This window comes from Neomonachus schauinslandi, chromosome 10 (assembly GCF_002201575.2).
Source record: "Neomonachus schauinslandi chromosome 10, ASM220157v2, whole genome shotgun sequence".
Lineage (NCBI taxonomy): Eukaryota > Metazoa > Chordata > Mammalia > Carnivora > Phocidae > Neomonachus > Neomonachus schauinslandi.
The window spans coordinates 120,516,408-120,536,818 of NC_058412.1; the positions used below are offsets into that span (position 1 = coordinate 120,516,408).

General features: G+C 45.5%; 1 protein-coding gene across 1 annotated transcript in view; it reads right to left on the reverse strand.

The window, feature by feature from the left end:
- Positions 1 to 2,054: 2,054 nt before the first annotated feature.
- PTPRT (protein tyrosine phosphatase receptor type T) overlaps positions 2,055 to 20,411 on the reverse strand; it is an 831,114-nt gene continuing 812,757 nt past the window's right edge. Inside the window, exons 29-32 of the mRNA XM_044919044.1 lie at positions 6,944 to 7,069; positions 5,946 to 6,109; positions 2,926 to 3,061; positions 2,055 to 2,108 (exon numbers count right to left, since the gene is read on the reverse strand). Of these exons, the coding sequence (XP_044774979.1) occupies positions 2,055 to 2,108; positions 2,926 to 3,061; positions 5,946 to 6,109; positions 6,944 to 7,069 (480 nt within the window). The remainder of the gene's footprint in view (positions 2,109 to 2,925; positions 3,062 to 5,945; positions 6,110 to 6,943; positions 7,070 to 20,411) is intronic.

Genomic DNA, 20,411 nt, shown 5'->3' on the forward strand with positions numbered 1-20,411 from the left:
CACACCTCTTTGCCACTGCACATCCTGATTCCTGGGACTGATTTCCTTTCTTTCCTTTTTCTACCTGTTGAGATCCAGCTGGAGTGGATGCCATCCCCTCTAGGAAGCCCTAGGCAGGCAGAGTCTTGCTCCCAGGTTCCTGTAATACTCATATGCTCTACCACCTCTGCACTGGGGGCCAATCTCTCCAGTATACAGTGAGCTCTTGGGTGCAAAAACTGTGCCTTCTTGAATTCTGTGTTCCTCATCCCCTGTCTGGGGCTAGACCAGCCTCCCAGCAGAGCTTCCTAGATCCCAGGCCACCCCGAGGCTGCCAGATACCGTGCTTGAGCACCCAGTAGAGACCAAGGTAGAGAGCATGTCCCTGGCTGGCCGACCTCACAGCCTGAGGGAACAGGCATCTGTTTTCACTGGTGAAGAAATGAGAAGAGACTAGCTTTCCTGGGGAGCCGGGAAGGAATTACTAAAAATATATCTGAAATTCTGGGCTTCCCAGAAGAACTCACATCAGAAAGAAAGAATTAAATTTCCATTGTGGAGTTCTCTGCTCGGAAGTTTCTAGCCTTATTTTCCCCTCCATAAAATAACTGCTTTGCTGAGAATGATGAAGAAAACAGTATGAATAAGTCTTATCACCAATGTCTGCCTTTTCAGAACCCAGAATTTCATCACTGAGGAAGATGCCTCAGTTTCCCCAGTCATGAAGTAGAGATGATCACAGGTTAGTAGTTCTCTCATGGGAGTCTAGGACCACGTGAAATGTCATATGGAATGTGCCAAGCCTGGCCTACAGCAGGTGCTTAGCAAATGTTGGTTCCCTGTCACTGACTTACCCATACTTTGGATAAGATCCTAGATCCCTGGTGTGATCTCCTTGACCACATACCTGGGTCCACTGTGACCTTTCTCACGATGGCAGCTAGGGGTTTCTCTAGGAGGGAGTTCAAATTTGGAGATTCAAGATGATGCACAAAGCTGGCACTCTATCTGCCCCACAAACTGAAGGGACCGTCCTCAGATGAGCCTGTCTCCCTTGCTCAGTAGCAGTGTTGTTCCAGGGTGGGATCTTTTAAGGACATTGCCAGGAAAGATTAGAGGCCCGAGAGATTTGTCTTATAGTTACACATCCAAACTTCCCTCTCTCTTTTATTTTGGCATAACAGACTAAGATTTTACACCCCCAAAGAAAGTTTCTTTTCATATGCACTTTGGAAAATAATCAAATCTTATCCACCACCCGAAAGACACAAGGTCAGCCAGAGCCCTGCCCCAGAGAGATGGTTCCTTTTCACAAAGACAAGGAAGAGCAGCAAAATTCCATGCTCCCCCGTCCCACTGATTACGAAAAGCAAAGAGAACCTTTATCAAAGGCTGGACACAGTGGGCTGGCCAGTGAATGACGGGTCAAGGCCTAGGCTAGGGGAGGGGTACAGAATGGTATCGGGCCAAGCCCCATGCAGGTTAGGTGTGAGAATGGGGGCCTCTGCTGTGGTGTCGGGAGCATCCCGAGGTTCACACTGATCCAGACCGGCAGGTGTCCAGCGCCAGAGATCCCTGAAGGAGACTACAAGGGGCAGCAGTGCAGGGACCCCCAAGAGCCCAGTCATTTCCATGACAGCATGGAGGAGTAGAACCCACACCCCCTCCACTCCCAAGGACAACTAGGGCAGGGACGTGCTGCTGAGGCTGTCACTCCCCAACACTCACACAGCCGGCTTGCCAGGAGATTCACAAACTTGAAAAGAGCAAAAGCAGGAGGTCTGGGAACGGAAAAATCCAGGGCCTTGCCATGGGCGCACTTGTGCATGGGCCTGTGGTCCCAGCTGGTTGGGTGTGGAAGGGAAGCCTGGGCCTTTCAGAGCAGCATCTCCCACAGCTACAGGAGACCCCTTGGAAGGTGCAGAGCCCACCACGGAACACAGGACCACAGTCTTCTCCTTGGAGTTGGGCAGGGTGCCGCCTCTTAGCCCCTGAGCCCAGTCACTGCCATTCACAGAAAAGGGGGCTTGGCTGCAGCAGCCTCTGGGCTCCGGCAGGCTCCCCATCCCATCGGACTAAAAGGAGCTTAAATATTCCAGTGCCGCCTCATATACAAATTTATACTGTTCCTGAGAGGGGGAGAGGCAGAGAGGGAGTAGAGGAGGCAAGAGAGAGAGATGAAAAGGAAAGGGGAAATGCATTTAGGTTAGAGACACAGATTTTGGAGGAAACTTTATCTACATCCATACTAACAGTCAACTCAAAATTACCCACGTAATTATCCGTATCTGGACATCCCCCCAAGTTCTGCCCCATGCCTACTTACACCCACGCCTTCCCAGATGCCCAGTGGGTCATTCCTTTCCTTTTCACCGTTCTGGACTCCAGTGCCTCTCAGACTGTAAGGTGCATATGAAGGACCCAGGAATCTTTCTAAAATGCAGACTCTGAGTAAATCTGGAGTGGGCTGGGATTCTGCATTTCTATCAGGGGCCTGCCTAGGTGATGCTGACATTGCTGGCCTGTGGACCCGAGTTTGAGTAGGAACACGCTTCAAGTCGGTTAAGACTCTTGGAGCAAAGTTCCTTGTGCAGTGGGCCTGATGACCTGGGCTCTGCCCGCCCACGTACTGTCCATCCCTTTCCGCACGGTGTCTGAGCCCTGTGCTTACGCCGTGCAAGTTGCATACGTTAATTAGAATAGGATTGGACTGAATTGAAAATATAATGCACACTCTCCTAAGCCAGAATTTATGGTATCAGGATTAGTGTATCAGGATGAGTATTTGGGCTGCCTTGCAGGAAATAACTGTGTACAAAGGCTGTGGCCCATCAGGACTCTGTACGCAGCCAGCTGTTGGGTGTTTTACTATCTGAGGCTGTCTTCTCCAGATCAGGGAACTAGGGTCAGTCCCCTGCCATGGTAGAAGCCTCCTGGGACACTCACCAGGGTCTCCACCATGTTGGATTTGTTGTTACGCAGCGTTTTCACAATGTGGAACACGTCGATGATGTTTTGCTGCTGGATCATTTCACACACACTGCAGATGGCACAGAAGGTCCCACTGCGGCCGCCCCCATTTCTAGACACAGAGTGACAGAGGTGAGCGATATGCCTGGGTACCCCCCAGGCACCTGCTGGTCCTAAAACCACATCAGGAGTAGTGGGCAGTGGCTGGCCTGGTATGTGCAAAAGTCAGGCTATGGTGAAAGCCTCAGTGGTTTGAGTTCCGTTGGTGCCATGAACCTGCTTTGACTTTGGGCAAGTCTTTTCCTATTCATATAATGGAGGGGTTGGACTAGATGCTCTTTGAGAATTCAATTAGCCCGATGTTTCCTTGATTCTATGAGCACGTTAAAGTCACCCATGGCACACTGACCCAAACAGTGTGAAAGTGTCTTTGTATGTGTGGTGCCTGCATCCTTGTCCAAAAGGAGGCTCTGGGTGCACCTACACATCCAGTGAAGACCGTGGAAGGTTCCAGGTGGTTTTCATTCTAGTTCTTTCCATCCACTAAGGACAGAAACAGCCTCAGGTCAGCCAGCCTAGGTTTGGAGGTGGGGCGGGGTAGGTCTGAGATGTTCTATCCTGAAATGATAGGTCTCTGGGCACCCTGGTTTAAGCAAGACCCTGTCAATCGGGAGAGCAGAGCTCCAGGGCTCCTGGCAGGTCACCTCTCTGTCTCTCCTTTCCGGTGCTCCATAATTCATGTTCGTGGAAACACCCCTCCAACTATTTACAGAAAGTCCCTTTAGGAATCTGCCTGATTTGGAACTCCTGGGCGTGTTGCCAAGGGCAACTAATGATTGCATGTAATGGCCTATGTCTAAAGAACATCTGGATGGAAACTAAGGTGCTCGGTTTCCCAGATGTTTTATCTACAGGACACCCAACAAGCAGATGTTTCAGGTACAGACAGTTGCCCTCCATTCACTGGCCAGTGCCTGCATTTTGGTGTCTGTTGTGTCTGGCCTCCGAGGATGCCACGGTCCCCATTGATAGGAGGGCATGCCTGTGCTTTCCTTGGGTTCAAACTGTGGGTCACCTTGGCGAGGGGGGACCTGGATAAAAAAGTACTCCTTCCAAAAAGTGGGCTAAAAAAACAATCACCTGCAGAGGAGGAAGAACGGACCCCCCCCCCCCAGAAGGAGGAGGGTTCAGTACTTTCCGAAGCAAGAATGACAGAGTCCAAGAGGAAGAGGTGAGTGGGCACAGGTATCCCAGGGCCTGGTGGACTGAGACCCGGATGGGGACGGGTGTGGCTGTGGGCTACAGGGGAGGCCACCTGAGTGTGCGGGAGGGACCTGGAGGGGGCAGGGGCTCGTTGGCAGGGAACCAGTTGCCAGGTTCTAGGATGTGGGCAGAACCAGCTTGGTTTGGCTGATAGCGCCCATCGGCGTGACACAGCTCACGGCATCTTCCTGGTCCCTGGTTCGTGATTTGCGTCCTTGGAGAAGAAAGGATTGTGATAGGTGGTGGCCTTAAGCTGTGTGTGCGTGTGCCTGTCTGGTTTTCCTGACACGTGAATGCACCACTTGTTTGAAAGGTGGGAACAATAAGCTGGTTTTGTAAAGACTGAACTCGATTCTGAGGTCAGTAAGGTGTTATTAATGCCTCTGCTGGCCCCAGAAATATTTACTCCGAAAAGGAAAGAGCTTGCTCCCAAGTCCTCTGACATGACATTTTGAGAGAGCAGGGCCCGCTCCGTCACCTCCCCCCAACCTCCACGTTCTAGGCAGCAAAGTGACGGTTGCCAGTCAGATGTTGCACATACGGCTGTTACGGCTGGGGTTACACATGTGTTCTGGGTCTGAGATCTTTGCGGGATCCTTCTCTGAGGTCATTTTATACTCCTCTGGCAGACTCTGACACAGGTTCTCGGAAGTAATCACTTTTACAACAGGTGCATATTTGCTACCATGATATTGTGGGTCTGTATGTTGGTAGATGAATTGTATTTTTTCTCTATTTCCTACCAAAGCACGATAGGGTCTTAAGATGACCTAATTCAACATACCCACTGGATGGATGAGGACACTGAGGCTCACTCAATTAAGTGACTTTCTTGATGACAGCTTGTTAGCCCTAGTCCCCTAAGGGTCCTGACCTCCACTGGGCATCAAGGTCTATTTGGGAACCCCTGTGCCCCAGCCACGCCCATTTTAAGATAGGTGGTAGAGATTCCAGCATGCCCCAGCAGTGGAAGTATAAACACAGCCCACCTGAGCCCACTGAGCTCTGGGAAACAGAGTTCCCAGGGCCCTTCATAGCCATCAATCCGCTCCACAGGCTCCCCATGTCCCTGTGTGCCCACTACGCCCGTAGCAAGAGATGATCCCACAAGGTGACGTGGTGGATGGGTCCTTTGGTTTACTCAGAAGCAGTGTGGGTTAGCAGATGGCACATTAGCTTGGAGGCCAGTGGCTTTAAATCAAAGCTCCTCTCTTAACTGCCCGGTCCCTTCCCCTGTCTGTGCCTGTTTTTTACTACATGATTACACCTACCTCGCAGATGGTATTTTAAGATTCACTTAAAACGTCTGGCATCAAACTCAATCAACACCTGCCCCTCTCTTTCTTCTTTTCCTTCTTTAGGAAATAATTGGAGGATCTGGTCAGTGGAATCCATTTCGTCCTAGCTTTCTTGTGACTAACAGGACACATCATGCCTCCTGTGGGGAGTGGAGCTTACCTCCCTACTGGGTGTGCTGGGGGGCGGCCTGCCCACACCCGATGTTTGTGAAAGACCACCAGGTTTTGCATCAATAACATGTCACATAACCTTAGTTAGTTCAGGGCAACAGATGGGCAACGCCAGTCCATGAAAGATTGTAATTCCTTGAATACACACCCCTGGGCTTTTAAGGGATGTTGAGACGTGGTATAGCCAGGCATGCCCATGGTCAGTGGCATCCTCCAGGACAGATACTGGTCACCCACCCCCAGAGAGCCCTCCATAGCACTCACAGGCAGTGGACCACGGTGCGCCCCTCCCTCCCGTCGTACTGCTCCTGCCACTTCTCCAGCCGTCGGACCACTTTGAGCAGAGAGCGCTTGGAGGGGGGTGTGTCCCGGTAGGCGGGCCAGCCGATGTACTGGAGGTGCTGGACTATACGATACCCATCCTGAGGCTGAGAACAGAGAGGCCGTTAGGGCTGTTCTGCCAGGGATGCAAGCCCTTCACAGGCCCTGGGGCTGCAGCACTGGAGTGGGAGCAGACCGAATGGGGTCAACGCTATGTCGTCATGGGGACACACTCCTCTTTCTACCTTTGTGCACGTGGATTCTCCTGCCATGACTTCCCTGTACCCCCTTTCTCCTTGGAAAACTACTGGTTTCCAAAACGCAACTCAAATGTCCCTTTCTCTAGGAAAAGCCTTCCCTGACTCTACTGGGCAGAATTCATCTCTCCCCCCGAGGCTCACATGCCAGAACATAGCTCACTTTCCCATTGGACAGTGAACTGAGGGCAGAGATGGAGTTCTGTTCACCCTGGGACCCCCAGTAAAGACCAAAGTCGTTCTTTAGCTATTTCATAGACTACTCATCTGCTCCCTCCCACCCACTTCTCCTCCACCTAGCCAGTGAATTTCCCCACGGAAGCAACTAATTATTTTCCATCTTGGTGTTCTCAAGGTCTAGCCCAAAGCTTACTGGATCCAATCAAAGACCCTGTCACCTCATGCCAAAACAGCACAGCACAGTGGGGAAGCACTGATTTCTGAGCAGTTCTGACTATAAGACAGCGTGTCAGGAAAGAGGCAGATGGCAGGCTGGAGGTTTCCCCGTGCGTCTCTGAGCGCTGGAGCCATTGTTGGGTCTGAAGCCGGAGTCGGCAGAAGCATCGCTTCCCCAAGGATGGGATGATCAGGAGAGCACAGCACAGACTCCTGGCTGGCTGGGGACCGCCTCCATCTGGGCTGGGGAGGAGCAGCACAGGAAGCCGAGGCAGGCTGGATGCTTACCCGGGCCATGTTACAGATGCGGAATATTCTGTGGATGATGTCCTCGTCGATGTCTGCGGACACGAACTCCACCTGGATGGGCCCGTAGCACCCGGAGGTCTTCTCAGGCCAGTACTGCATACAGAGCTGGGGCAAGGGAGAGGTCAGAGAGAGAGGCCGAGGGAGGGGTGGTGGGCGTTGGGCTCATTTATCACCAAGCCCTTTCCTGCTGCCTGCAGAACATGCTGGCTAGGAAGGTAGAGTAGTAGGTGGGAAACTTGACCCCACTTCCCCGTTGGGGTGCAGCCACCCATGTTTGTTGTTAAAAAGTCAAAGCTCTGAACACAGGAACACTGGACTTAAAAATCTTTGCTATGTTGATTTCAACATAGGGTTTGTTTGTTTGTTAGGGTTTTGTTAGGGTTGCTGGGCCTCAGTTTCCTCCTCTGTAAAGCAAGGGGGAATAATACCTCCCTTGAAGTGCTGGCAGGATTAGAAGGAGCAAGTACAGTCTCTAGTTCAACGCGAATCCAGGCAAACTTCCCCATTCCGGAAAAACCATCCCAGTGTCCCTCTCATCATCAGATCATCACTAGTTTAAGAAACACACAGGCCTTGGCATCCGACAGGCTTGGGTCCCCATCCTAGCTCTGCTGCTCACTTGCTGTGACCCAGGCCTGTTTTCTTCTACGTAAGATGGGGACAGTTACGCTTACCTTGCACCAGAGATCATGTGACATGGTGCTGAGAAATCCTGCCTGTGATCTTTCCTATTTTTCTGGAATTGGGAGTTAGGACCTACAGCTGAGGGCAAAAGGCAGTGGTTGCCCTTTGACCAAAGACAGTGGTTTTCAGCCAGAGGTGGTTTTGTCAGCCGGGGGACATTTGGCAATGTTGGGAGACATTTTTGAAGGTCACACCTGGGAGTTGCTATGGGCATCTAGCATGTAGAGGCCAGGATGCTGCTAACCATCCTACATGATGTCATAGACCAGAGATTGAGAAACCCTGCCTTAAGATCCTAAATTGTTCCCTACATTTATAGCACCATCAAGGTGAGACAGTAATTTATGCCCCTCTATCTGTTGATGAAAGAATATTCAGGTCGGTGGCAGGGGTTGTGGCTCAGAGAGGGGCAAAGCATGCTTCCTCAAATCCCCAGTTTTGAAGGGGCATGGAGATAGACCCTGTCCAGGTCTATAGCCCCAGAGTTGGGAAATCTGGGGATTTCCCAGGGATATCTGATGGCCCCCCTATGGCCACCATGGATGCAGGATCTTCATGAAAATGATCCTTCTCCCTCTTGTTGAGATCAGCCAACTGTCCCTGGCCAGTCACATGCAAAAACAACTCTTTATTCTATCTTTCCTCCAGAACTAGAACCAGAATGGAAGAGCAGGGAGGAAGGAGGATTATAGGAGAGAGAAAAGAGCCCAAATTGCAGCTTGGGAATAACATGTTCACACGATGGCTTACAGGCTAAACCGGGCCAGTTGGCTGATTTTGTAAATATAGTTTTAATGAAATACAGCCATACTTACTCATTTATGTATTGTCTGTGGTTGCTTTCAAACGACAACGGCAGATACGAGTAATTGAGAATACCTTGCATAACCCAAAGTAGCCTGCAAAACCTAAAATACTTCCTGTCTGGTCCTTTACAGAGCAAGTTTGCCAACCCTTGACCTACAGGGTTGTTCTAAGGATAAAGGAGATGATAACATGTGAAGAAAGCCTTTTGCATAGTGCCAGCCATGAAATAAGCATCCACTAAATTCCGGTGAGTCACATTATTCTGGAACATATCAGTGTCCAGCAAACATAACCACCATAATGATAATAGCTAACACATACATTTGAAGGATTCTTCTTATCATTCCTCTTAAATAGCAAAGATGAGCATAGGAAGGCTAGGTTTCATAATGCAATGGTGCCTTGCTTTCCTGTGTCCATCATGGGTTAATTGAGCACATTGAGAAAGGACCTGGGTGTGTGTGTGGGGGGGGTGCTGGACAGTTACCCGCTGAGCTGTGCAATAATGACAAACCCACAACCTGAACTTGATTTCTCTTTGCCATTGGCTCTTCTGGCTTGCAACCTTCACAGTAATGAGGGCCTCGTAGAGGTAAGGCGGTGGCTAGCCAAAGAAATCAGAATTAATCAGAACTGCCCATTAAAAAAAATAAGAGCCTTCATCACCTGCATTGAATTGAGCCTTGCCAGAGGTTGGCTGTGATTCTGACAGGAGGTGCATGGGTCCCAGGCATCAGGGAAAAAGTCTATTACCTCCAATATTTTCAGTCCGGAGAGAAGGCAGAATGATTTGTCTCTTTTAATAAGATTTCCAGACCAATTTCTCAAGCTAATAGGTTCTACTGTGCCTCAAACAAGACTCCTATATTTCGGGACACTTCTCTGCATTTGATTTTCCAGGTCAGTTCCCATGATGCCCAGAGGGCTGCGGAAGGGTGCAGGGTTCTTCTAATCCTAAATCGGAGCCATCCTCGCACTTGAGGATGGGAGGATTCACGAGACCGGAGTGCCAGCAGGAGCATGGCGACATCCAGCCCAGTGATGTGTGCGCAGACGGGGTGCTGGAGCTGCCAAGCATCATCAGGTCTCCCCACAGCCAAGGATGGCCTACATAGTCCAGGTATGGGAAACAGGAGAAAGACGGGGGAAGCCAGTGTTCTGTTCCCAGTGATCCTTTAGGGCTTGGAAAGGGTTCTCACCAACAAGTGTCCTCTGTGGTTTAGCTCAAGGCTGTCCTGGTGTCCAAATACTGGGATGGTGTCTCGGTGGGTGCTGCCATTTTGGCCTGTGTCCGTAGTATAGCTAAAGGTAATGGGGCTCCCACTTGAAGCACCCTGAGTTCAAATCCCAGCCCTGATGCCTTTTAGCTGAGTGACTTGGCCACATCTTATAACTTCTCTGGGTTATGAGTGGTTGGGAATCTTAATGTGTTACTTAGCACAGAGATCTTTCGTGTGTACTCAATCAATGTGAGCTATTGTAAGCAGGCAGTGCTGGGGACGGTCACCCAAACAAGGGGGATAAAGTGAAGGGGTCCCCCCCCAATTAGTATCCCTTATGAAAATTTCTCCTTAGGATAATACCCATAGGACTGACCTTGTGAAAATTCCTGCTGAGCCAGCTTGGGGTAGCAGTGGAGGTGGGCAGCATCCTGGACATGGGGACACTGTTGTTCATGTCCAAGGAGAGAGAGCTGTGGGCTCTTATTAAGAGGGACCCAGGCGATGAGAAAGGTTGGGAGCATAGGAGAACCAGTGAAAGGGTGGAAGGTGACTCACTGAGTCATGTGGTCCCCCCAACCTCCTAAATATTCAGTAAATTTATAATAGCATGTACAAGGCTCAATGCACATGGTGGTTTCTTGTGAAAACCAGTGTGGAATTGAGCTTTGTTACCTAGGTGACACAGAAGGGGGGCAGATGTTACATGTGTGAACCGAGGAGCCTGACTGTGAGCACATAAGTACCAGTGATTGACAGAATTCGTGGGGAGGGAGGATTATGGTTTCTTTTTTTTTTTTTTAAACTGTCAATTAGTATTATTTTTTTGAAGTTTTTTTTAATTCCAGTTAACACACAGTGTTATATTAGTTTCAGGTATACAATATAATGATTCAGCACTTCCACACATCACCCGGTGCTCATCACACGTGGCGTCCTTAATCCCCATCCCCCATTTCACCCATCCCTCTGCCCCCCCCCCACTTCCCTCTGGTAACCATCAGTTCTCTGTAGTTAAGAGTCTGTTTCTTGATTTGTCTCTCTTATTTTTTCCCTTTGCTTGTTTTTTTTTTTCCCTTAAATTCCACGTATGAGTAAAATCATATGGTATTTGTCTTTCTCTGACTGGCTTATTCTGCTTAGCATAATACTCTCTAGCTCCATCCATGTCATTGCAAATGGCAAGATTTCATTCTTTTTTATGGCAGAATAATATTCCATTGTATATCTACACCACATCTTTATTCATTCATCATTCGATGGACACTTGGGCTGCTTCCATTATCTTGACTATTGTAGATAATGCTGCTATAAACATATGGGCGCATGTATCCTTTGGAATTAGTGTTTCTCTATTCTTTGGGTAAACACCCAGTAGTGTGATTGCTGGATTTTAGGGTTGTTCTATTTTTAACTTTTTGAGGAACTTCCATATGTTTTCCACAGTGGCTGCAGCAGTTTGCATTCCCTCCAATGATGCAAGAGGGTTCCCCTTTCTTCACATCCTTGTCAATACCTGTTGTATCTTGTGTTGTTGATTTTAGCCATTCTGACAGGTGTGAGGTGATATCTCCTGGATGATGAGTGATGATGAGCATCTTTTCATGTGTCTTTTGGTCATCTCTATGTCTTTGGAGAAATATCTATTCATGTCTTCTTCCCATTTTTAATTGGATTATTTTTGGGGAGTTGAGTTTTATAAGTTCTTTATATATTCTGGATACTAAACCTTTATCGGATGAGTCATTTGCAAATATCTTCTCCCATTCCATAGATTGTCTTTCAGTTTTGTTGACTGTTTCCTTTGCTGTGCAGAAGCTTTTTATTGTGATAAAGTCCCAGTAGCTTCTTTTTGCTTTTGTTTCCCTTGCCTTGGGAAACCTATCTAGAAAGAAGTTGCTATGGCTGATGTCAAAGAAGTTATTGCCTGTGTTCTCCTCTAGGATATTTATGATTTCTTGTCTCAAATTTAGGTCTTTAATCAAACTTGAAGTTAATTTTGCCTGTGGTGTAATAAAGTGGTCCAGTTTCATTCTTTTGCATGTTGTTGTCCAGTTTTCCCAACACCATTTGTTGAAGAGACTGTCCTTTTCACCACTGGATATTCTTTCCTGCTTTGTTGAAGATTAATTGACCATATAATTGTGGGCTTATTTCTCAATTTTTTTATTCTGTTCCACTGATCTATTTTTGTACCAGTACCATCTGTTTTGATTATTACAGCTTAGTAATATAACGTGAAGTCTGGAGTTGTGATGCCTCCAGCTTTGCTTTGCTTTTACAAGATTGCTTTGACTATTGGGGTGGGGTCTTTTGTGGTTCCATACAAATTTTAGGATTGTTTTTTTTAGTTCTGTGAAAACTGCTGTTGGTATTTTGATAGGGGTTGCATTAGATGTGTACATTGCTTTGGGTACTATAGACATTTTAACAATATTTGTTCTTCCAATCCATGAGCACAGAATATCTTTCCATTTCTTTGTGTCATCTTCAATTTCTTTCATGAGTGTTTTATGGTTGCCAGATGACAGGTCTTTCACCCTCTTTGGTTAGGTTCATTCCTAGGTATTTTGTTATTTTGGGTGTAATTGTAAATGGGATTGTTTTCTTAATTTGTCTTTCTGCTGCTTCATTATTGGTGTATAGAAATGTAACAGATTTCTGTCCATTGATTTCATATCGTGCGACATTGATGAATTTGTTCTAGCAGGTTTTTGGTGGAGTCTTCTGGGTTTTCTCTATATAGTATCATGTCACCTGCAAATAGCGAAAGATTTACTTCTTCCTTACTGATCTGGATGACTTTTACTCCTTTTGTTGTGTGATTGCTGTGGCTAGGACTTCCAGTACTGTGTTGAATAAAAGTGGTGAGAGTGGACATTCTTGTTTTGTTCTTGACCTTAGGGGAAAAGCTCTCAGGTTTTTTCCATTAAGTATGATGTCAGCTGTGGGTTTTTCATGTAAGGCCTTTACTATGTTGAGATATGTTCCCTCTTAGTCTACTCATGAATGGTACTTTGTCAAATGCTTTTTCTTTGTCTATTGAAATGACTGTATGGTTCTCATTCTTTCCCTTACTGATATGTCACATCAATTGATTTGTGAATATTGAACTACCCTTGCAATCCAGGAATAAGTCCCACTTGATCAGCGTGAATGATTTTTTAAATGTATTGTTGGATTCAGTTTGCTAGTATTTTGTTGAGGATTTTTGCTTCTATGTTCATCAGAGATAATGGTCTGTAGTTCTCTTTTTTGTGGTGTCTCTGTCTGGTTTTGGTATCAGGGTAATGCTGCCTCATAGAGTGAATTTGGAAGTTTTCCTTCCTTTTCCATTTTTGATAATAGTTTAAAAAGAATAGGTATTAATTCTTTAAATGTTTGGTAGAATTCTCCTGTGAAGATCCTGGGCTTTTGTTTGTTGGGAGTGTTTTGATTCTGATTCAATTTCTCTGCTGTTATTGTCTTAAGTTTTTTTATTTTTCCTGCTTCAGTTTTGGTAGTTTACATGTTCCTAGGAATTTATCCATTTATTTTAGGTTGCCCAATTTGTTGGCATATAGTTTTTTTTTTAATCATATTATCTTATGATTGTATTTCTGTGGTGTTGGTTATTTCTCCTCTCATTAGTGATTTTATCAATTTTATTGATTTTTTTAAAGAATCAGCTCCTGGATTCATTGATCTGTTCAAATATTTTTTTTAGTTTCTGTAACATTTATTTCTGCTCTAATCTTTATTATTTCCATCCTGCTGCTGGTTCTTAGGTTTTGTTGTTCTTTTTCTAGCTCCTTTAGGGATGAGGCTAGGTTGTTTATTTGAGATTTTTCTTGCTTCTTGAGATTGGCCTGTATTGCTATAACTTCCCTCTTAGAACAGTGTTTGCTGCATCCCAGAAGTTTTGGACCATTATGTTTTCATTTTTGTTTCCATGTACTTTTTGATTTCTTGGCTGATCCATTCATTGTTTAGTAGTGTGTTATTTAACCTCCATGTATTTGTGGTCTTTCCAGATTTTTACCTATGGTTGATTTGTAGTTTCATAGCATTGTGGTCAGAAAAGATGCTTGATTTGTTGAGGCTTGTTTTGTGGGCTAATATGTGATCTATTCTGGAGAATGTTCCATGTGCACTTGAAAAGAATGTATATTCTGCTGTTTTAGACTGCAACGTCCTGAATATATCTGATAGATACATCTGGTCTAGTGTGTTATTCAAATCCACTGTTTCCTTGTTCATTTTCTGTTTGGATGATCTGTCCATTGATGTAAGTGGGGTATTAAAGTCCCCTACTATTATTGTTATGTTATCAATTTGTTCCTCTTTGTTTGTTATTGTTTTATGTATTTGGCTGGTCTCATGTTGGCTGCATGTATGTTTACAATTTTTATCTCTTTTTTTTTAAAATTTTATTATGTTATGTTAGTCACCATACAATACATCATTGGTTTTTGATGTGGTGATCCACGATCCGTTGTTTTCGTAAACACCCAGTGCTCCATGCAGTGCGTGCCCTCCTTAATACCAATCACTGGGCTAACCAATCCCCCCTCACCTCTAAAACCCTGTTTGTTTCTCGGAGTCCATAGTCTCTCATGGTTCATCTCTCCCTCCAATTCCCCGCCCCCCCCATTTTTCCCTTCCTTCTCCTAATGTCCTCCATGCTAATTCTTATCTCTTCTTGTTGGATTGTTCCCATTATTATTACATAGTGTCTTTGTCTCTTGTTATAGTCTTTGTTTTCATGTCTATATTGTCCAAAATAAGTATTGCTAGCCTGGCTTTCTTTTGACATCCATTTTGCGTGATAGATATTTCTCCATCCCCTCACTTTCAATCTGCAGGTGTCTTTAGGACTAAAAGGAATCTCTTGTAAGCGGCAAATAGATGGGTCTTCTTTTTTTTATCCCTTTGTCATCTTGTGTCTGTTGATCAGAGCATTTAGTACATTCATATCCAAAGTAAATACTGATATATGTATTTATTGTCATTTTATTACTTGTTTTGCAGTTGTTTCTGAAGATTTCTCTGATCTGGTGTGATTTTCTTTAGTGATATACTTGGATTCCTTTCTCTCTTTTTTGCATATTTGTTATTGATTTTTGATTTTTGGTTACTATTAGGCTTGTATACAACCTCTTCTGCATATAGCAGTCTATATTAAATGGATGGTCGTTTAAGTTTGAACCCATTCTTTACTCCTCCCCACATTTTAGGTATATCATATTTTACATCCTTTTATTTTGTGAGTCCCTTGACTGGTTTTTGACAGAAATATTTTTCACTGTGTTTGTGTTTCCTACCTTTATACTGTCACTTTTGTTCTCTCGTTTCCACTCAAAGAATCCCTTTTAATATTTCTTGCAGAGCTTCTTTAGTGGTCAAGATCTCCTTTAGTTTTTGTTTGTCTTGGCAACTCTTTATCTCTCCTTCTATTCTTTTTTTTTTTTGAAGCAAGAAAAAAAGGATTTATTAATTTACATAACATGGATCTACTCTTACATGTTTCTACAGGGGTGTACTTTCTACTTCTAAATAACACGAGTAGTTTCAGTTCTTAATACTTTGGTTGTAGGACTTATCTATTGACTTCCCGTTTTGGAAGATGAGAATTTAGTTTATTTACCAATCTCTGTCCCTCCTCACCCATGTTCCCTCTCTCATACTTTCCAATATAGTTCAATATTCAGGGTTATATTTCTCTAGCTATGCAACTGCCATTCCTATGTAAGCTATGTGAACAATCATTTTTAATTCACACGCAAACTTGCTTGTAGAAGTGTTAATCTTCTCTCAGTCTATTTAAATACGTTGTCTGTAGTGAAGGTTGCTTTTTTTTTTTATTGGACTGTCCTCTAAGACAGGTGTCATTCCGGAGTCTCCCTTTGCCTCTCTTAACCAATCTCTAGCTTTCTGGCTCGTATGTCTTATTCTTTTTTGATTTATTCCTTTATTCTGCTAAATGGAAGATGATATTTTGAGACACTGCACACTTGAAAAAATATTGTTAGATACCCTTAGTTGTAATAGAGAGCCGAGTTTAGATTTTTAAATTGGAAATCTTATTCTCTGGGAATTCTAAGACAAATCCCCTTTGGCTCCTGGCTCCCAATATCATTATTACTTAAGTTCAGTGCCTTTGTGCTCTTTGATCTTTTATATGAAATATGTTTTTCTCTTCAGGGGCTTGTGGGCTTTTATATTTTCTCTCAAATGTCTGAAATTTCATAATTGTGTGCTTTAGTTTAAATGTATTTTGATCCATTTTGCTGTTCCTTCTATTCTGAATGATAGCCTTGCTGGATAGAATATTCTTGGCTGTGGGCTCTTCCCATTCAGCACTTTGAATATATCATGCCACTCCTTTCTTGCTTGCAAAGTTTTTGCTGAAAAAGCTGCTGCTAGCCTTTTGGGATTTCCTTTGTATGTAACTGTCTTCTTTTCCTTTGTTGTTTTTAATGTTTTTCCTTCATCACCATATTTTGCCATTTTAATTACAGTATGTCTTGGTGTGGATCTGCTTTTGTTGATTTTGATGGGAGTTCTCTGTACCTCCAGGATCTGGATATCTGTTTCCTTCCCCAGATTTCCAGCTATGACTTCAAATAAATTTTCTGCTCCCCCTTCTCTCTTCTTCTGGGACCCCCATAATATGAATGTTATTATGTTTGATGGAGTCAGTTCTCTAAGTTTTCTTGTTTTGCATAACTTTTTTTCTCTTTTGTTAAGCTTGATTATTTTCCAGTAATCTGTCTTCTAAGTCAGTAATTCATTTCTCTGCTTCTTCCATCCTTATATTTATTCCATCAAGCATGTTTCTCATTTCATTTATTTAGCCCTTTATCTCTATGTTATTCCTTACCTCTGTGTTAAATATTTCACTGATGTCCTCTACTGTTTCCTCAAGTCCAGTGAGTATTCTTATGATCATTGCTTTAAATTTTCTATCAGGTATGTTACTTATATCTGTTTTGCTTAGATCTCTGCCTGTGACCTTGCCCTCTTCTTTCATTTGGGATAAATTTCTGTGTCTCCTCATTTTGTCTGCCTCTTTGTGTCTGTTTCTCTGTGTTAAGGAAGTCAGCTGTGTCTCGTTTCTCGAAGTAGTGATGATATGAAGAGGTCTGGAGTGACCTGTAGTGCGGCATCCCCTGTGCACCAGAACCTGGCACTTAAGGAGAGTTTCCTATATTTGTTGCTTATGCTGTGCTGTTGTGTCTGGGTCACTTTTCCTTTCAGTGCAGTTGTCTGCACTGACTCTCTGCCTGTTGTGGTCTGTGCTTGCTCTCTGGTGGTAGCTCCAGGGAGGGTGTGCTGCCGGGGAACTTGGGAGTGGGCCAGTGGTGTTAGCAAAATTTTTGCTGGGCCACTAGTCCTATGCTGGCTCTCCTAAAATGCTGTGGGAGCTTGGGGCCGCATGCCCAGGCCAGAGCGGACCACAGGCCAGGGCTGCCAGGGGTGTCAGGCTGGGAGTGGTGCATGAAAGTGGCTGGCTACAGCTGGGCCTTGTGTGTGATGGTGGCTGTGGGTGTGCAGCAGGGCAGGGCATGTGACAGTGGCTGGCTATGGCACAGAGTGGCAGCTGGGGGCACGGTGATGTGCCTGGCACACTGAGGCTGCTGTGCACCTACTGGCTGGTTGGGGCACATGTGCAGCTTTAACGAAATTTGCCCTGAGTCTAGGGTGGAGGCCAGCGGGCCTGGAGTGGGTGAGTCCTCAGGAGAACTCAGGGGTGTGGTGCCCGGCCACCATGTCAGGCACAAGGGTCTCTCCAGCCCTGCCTCTCACCGGTGGCTCTGTGTTTATGCTGGGGGGCAGGGGAGGCACACGGTGCCTGCCAGGTCCCGCAGTTTCAGAGAAGTCCCACAATATGCTCCAAAATTAGTATGAACAGATGTTTCCCATTTGCCCCGGTATTCTATAAACTGCCACTTTAATTTGCCTTTCAGTGCAGGCTGCTGTCTCTTTAAGGGTGGTGACCCAGCTTTCACTCATCCTCCTGGCTCACCCAGTGCTGAGTCAGCTGACTTTTAAAGCTCACAGAATTCAGCCCCTCTGGTTTTTATTTTATATACACACACACACAAATGTATTTTAGAGCGAGAGCACAAGCAGGGGTGGGGAGGGGAAGAGGGAGAGGGAGAGAATCTTAAGCAGGCTCCACGTGTGGAGCCTGACTCAGGGCTTGATCTCAGGACCCTGAGATCATGACCTGAGCTGAAATCAAGAGTCAGATGCTTAACTGATGGAACCACCCAGGCGCCCCAGCCCCTCTGGTTTTTAAAGCCAAATGTTATGGAGCTTAGTCTTCCCTTGGTGAGTTCCCTAGTGCCAGGGCTCATTTCTTTGCTCTCTGCACATACAGCTCCCTCTGTCCTGAGGGCCATCTTCCTTTGCCTTTCTGACGTCACTTCCTAACCTTTCAGATGCAGCTTCTTGTCTATATTTAGGTGTGAAGTTTGTTCTGCCAGTCTTTGGATCACTCTCTGATTTGTTGACTTGGGATGTGGAGGATACCTAGTTGAAAATGTGGGACAGGGTCCTCCTACTCTGCCATCTTCCCAAGCTCCTAGGAGACCTGGGGTTTCTTAAGGCCCTGGAAAATGGCCAGGGTTCAAGGAGGCCCACTTGCCTCTAAGACCATGAGAACCCAGCTGACCTGGGGCTGCATGCACACTCAATGCAACTTTGGCATTTTTTTTTTTTAATTTAGTTGAAAACCTTTTGAAGTGGCTTTCTCCAAGAATAGGTTCCAATCCTCTAACCTAGAGTCTGGATCAATGGCCCTTTCCCACTTCATGTCCTGGCACCCCACTCCCGTTTCTTACCCAGTAGTCTGGGGAGGGATGATATTGCCTTCTCAAAGGGAAGCCTTCACCACTGCAGATACAGCCAATGTTGCTGATCACACCTGGGAGGAGAAGCCGGTCCATTTGCTGTATATGATTTAGAAATGCCCATGCTTCTTCCAGAAAAGCAGAGGGGCTTTTGCTATTTATTGTCAGAACAAGTTAAACCAAGCGTGGGTGGACAGCCCTGGAACAGATGACATACGTTATTCCACCTAGTGATCTCCATAGCTGTTTGGGCCATGAAAACATGTCCTTTGGGAGTGCAAATTCACATGTGAAATATAACAAATGTGGAGGTAGCCTCACTGTTGAACATCATTATCTTGCTGATGGAATCAGAAAGCTTGTTAGTCACTGAAATAAACATACTCTGATGAGTTGAATGAAAACTAGGATATGGGCCTATTTTTGGAATAAACAATTTAAAAGCACATTTCAGTGTACCTTAGTTATGCCTTTTGTTAATTAAACAATACTTTGATAAAATGGAAAGGCCAAGTAATAACACAGCTTTAGAAATGAAAGACTTATCAAGGTTCGTAGTAGGGGAAATCAGTCCTGGGCCACTTAAAAGTGAAGTTGAATTAGTATTTCTAAGAGAAAAATATGAAAGTCACCTGAATTGGTTTCAAAATTTAGATCAGTGATTATAAAATTCCCTTATTTTTTAAATTAATTTATTTGACACAGAAAGAGTACGCACAAGCAGGAGGAGCGGCAGGCAGAGGGAGAGGAAGAAGGCTCCCCGCTGAGCAGAAAGCCCAATGTGGGGCTGAATGCCAGGAACCTGGGATCATGACCTGACCTGAAGGAAGATGCTTAACTGACTGAGCCACCCAGGTGCCCTGATATAAAATTCCTTTAAAATCTATAAAGAATTAAAACGTATAATTGGCCAGTTAAGGAAGACAGATTGAGGGCGAGGTGGCACGTACAAAGCAAGGGGCAGAGAGCGAAAGGCACATGGCTGGTGATCAAAGCACATCTTTCTCAATGGGTGAATAATGCGCTTTCTATGTATTGGGGGAACTTATGACAGTTGCACCGGAGTCTATTTCCAGGGAGGAAGGGTAGGAGTTTAGACTATCTACAAAGGACAGTAGAATGGGTGGATGGCAAAGTCTCAGGGCCAGCATGAGAAAGAGAGAGATCAGGAAGGACTTCTAGGGAAGATGGTGTAATAGGAGGACCCTAAGCTCACCTCATCCCATGGATACCACTAGATAACACTCATATCAGTGCAAATAATGCAGAAAATAACCTGAAGACTGGTAGAACAAACTCCACAACTAAATGTAGAGAAGAGGCCACACTGAAGAGGGTAGGAAGGGTGGAGATGAGGTAGGAGCTAAACTGATTCACAGGCCAACCTTGGGAGGAAGCTATGGGTGAGGAGAGGGGAGAGAAACAAACTATCCCAACAGGGAGCCGGCATGGGGAAGGTGAATCCTCATAGCATCTGGCCGGAAACCAAACTGAATTTTCTGAGTTCTTACAACTAGGGTGACTTAAAGCCTGGAATTTTAAAAACCAGCAGGCTTGGCTCTGGGAAAGCCCAGAGGATGTTAGGAAGCTGAGTCCCCAGGCTTAAAGAGATAGCCCACAGAGATCCAGCCTAGAAGCAGCAGTTTGAAAATGCCAGGGGCCTATGGGTTGGATTGTCATTTACTCATCTCAGAGCATGTCCCAGAGGAGTGGGCTTCGCAGGGAGACCCCTCTGGGTACAAAGGAGCTGGCAGGTGTCATTTCCCTCCTCCACCCCTCCCCCCAGTATAAACACATGGCCACCTGTGGGAACCAGCACAGCACCCACATTAACTACCTAACTTGCTTACACCAAGCCCTGCTCCCCTGTGCTTTGGCAGATCTGGCCTTTCCAGAGTG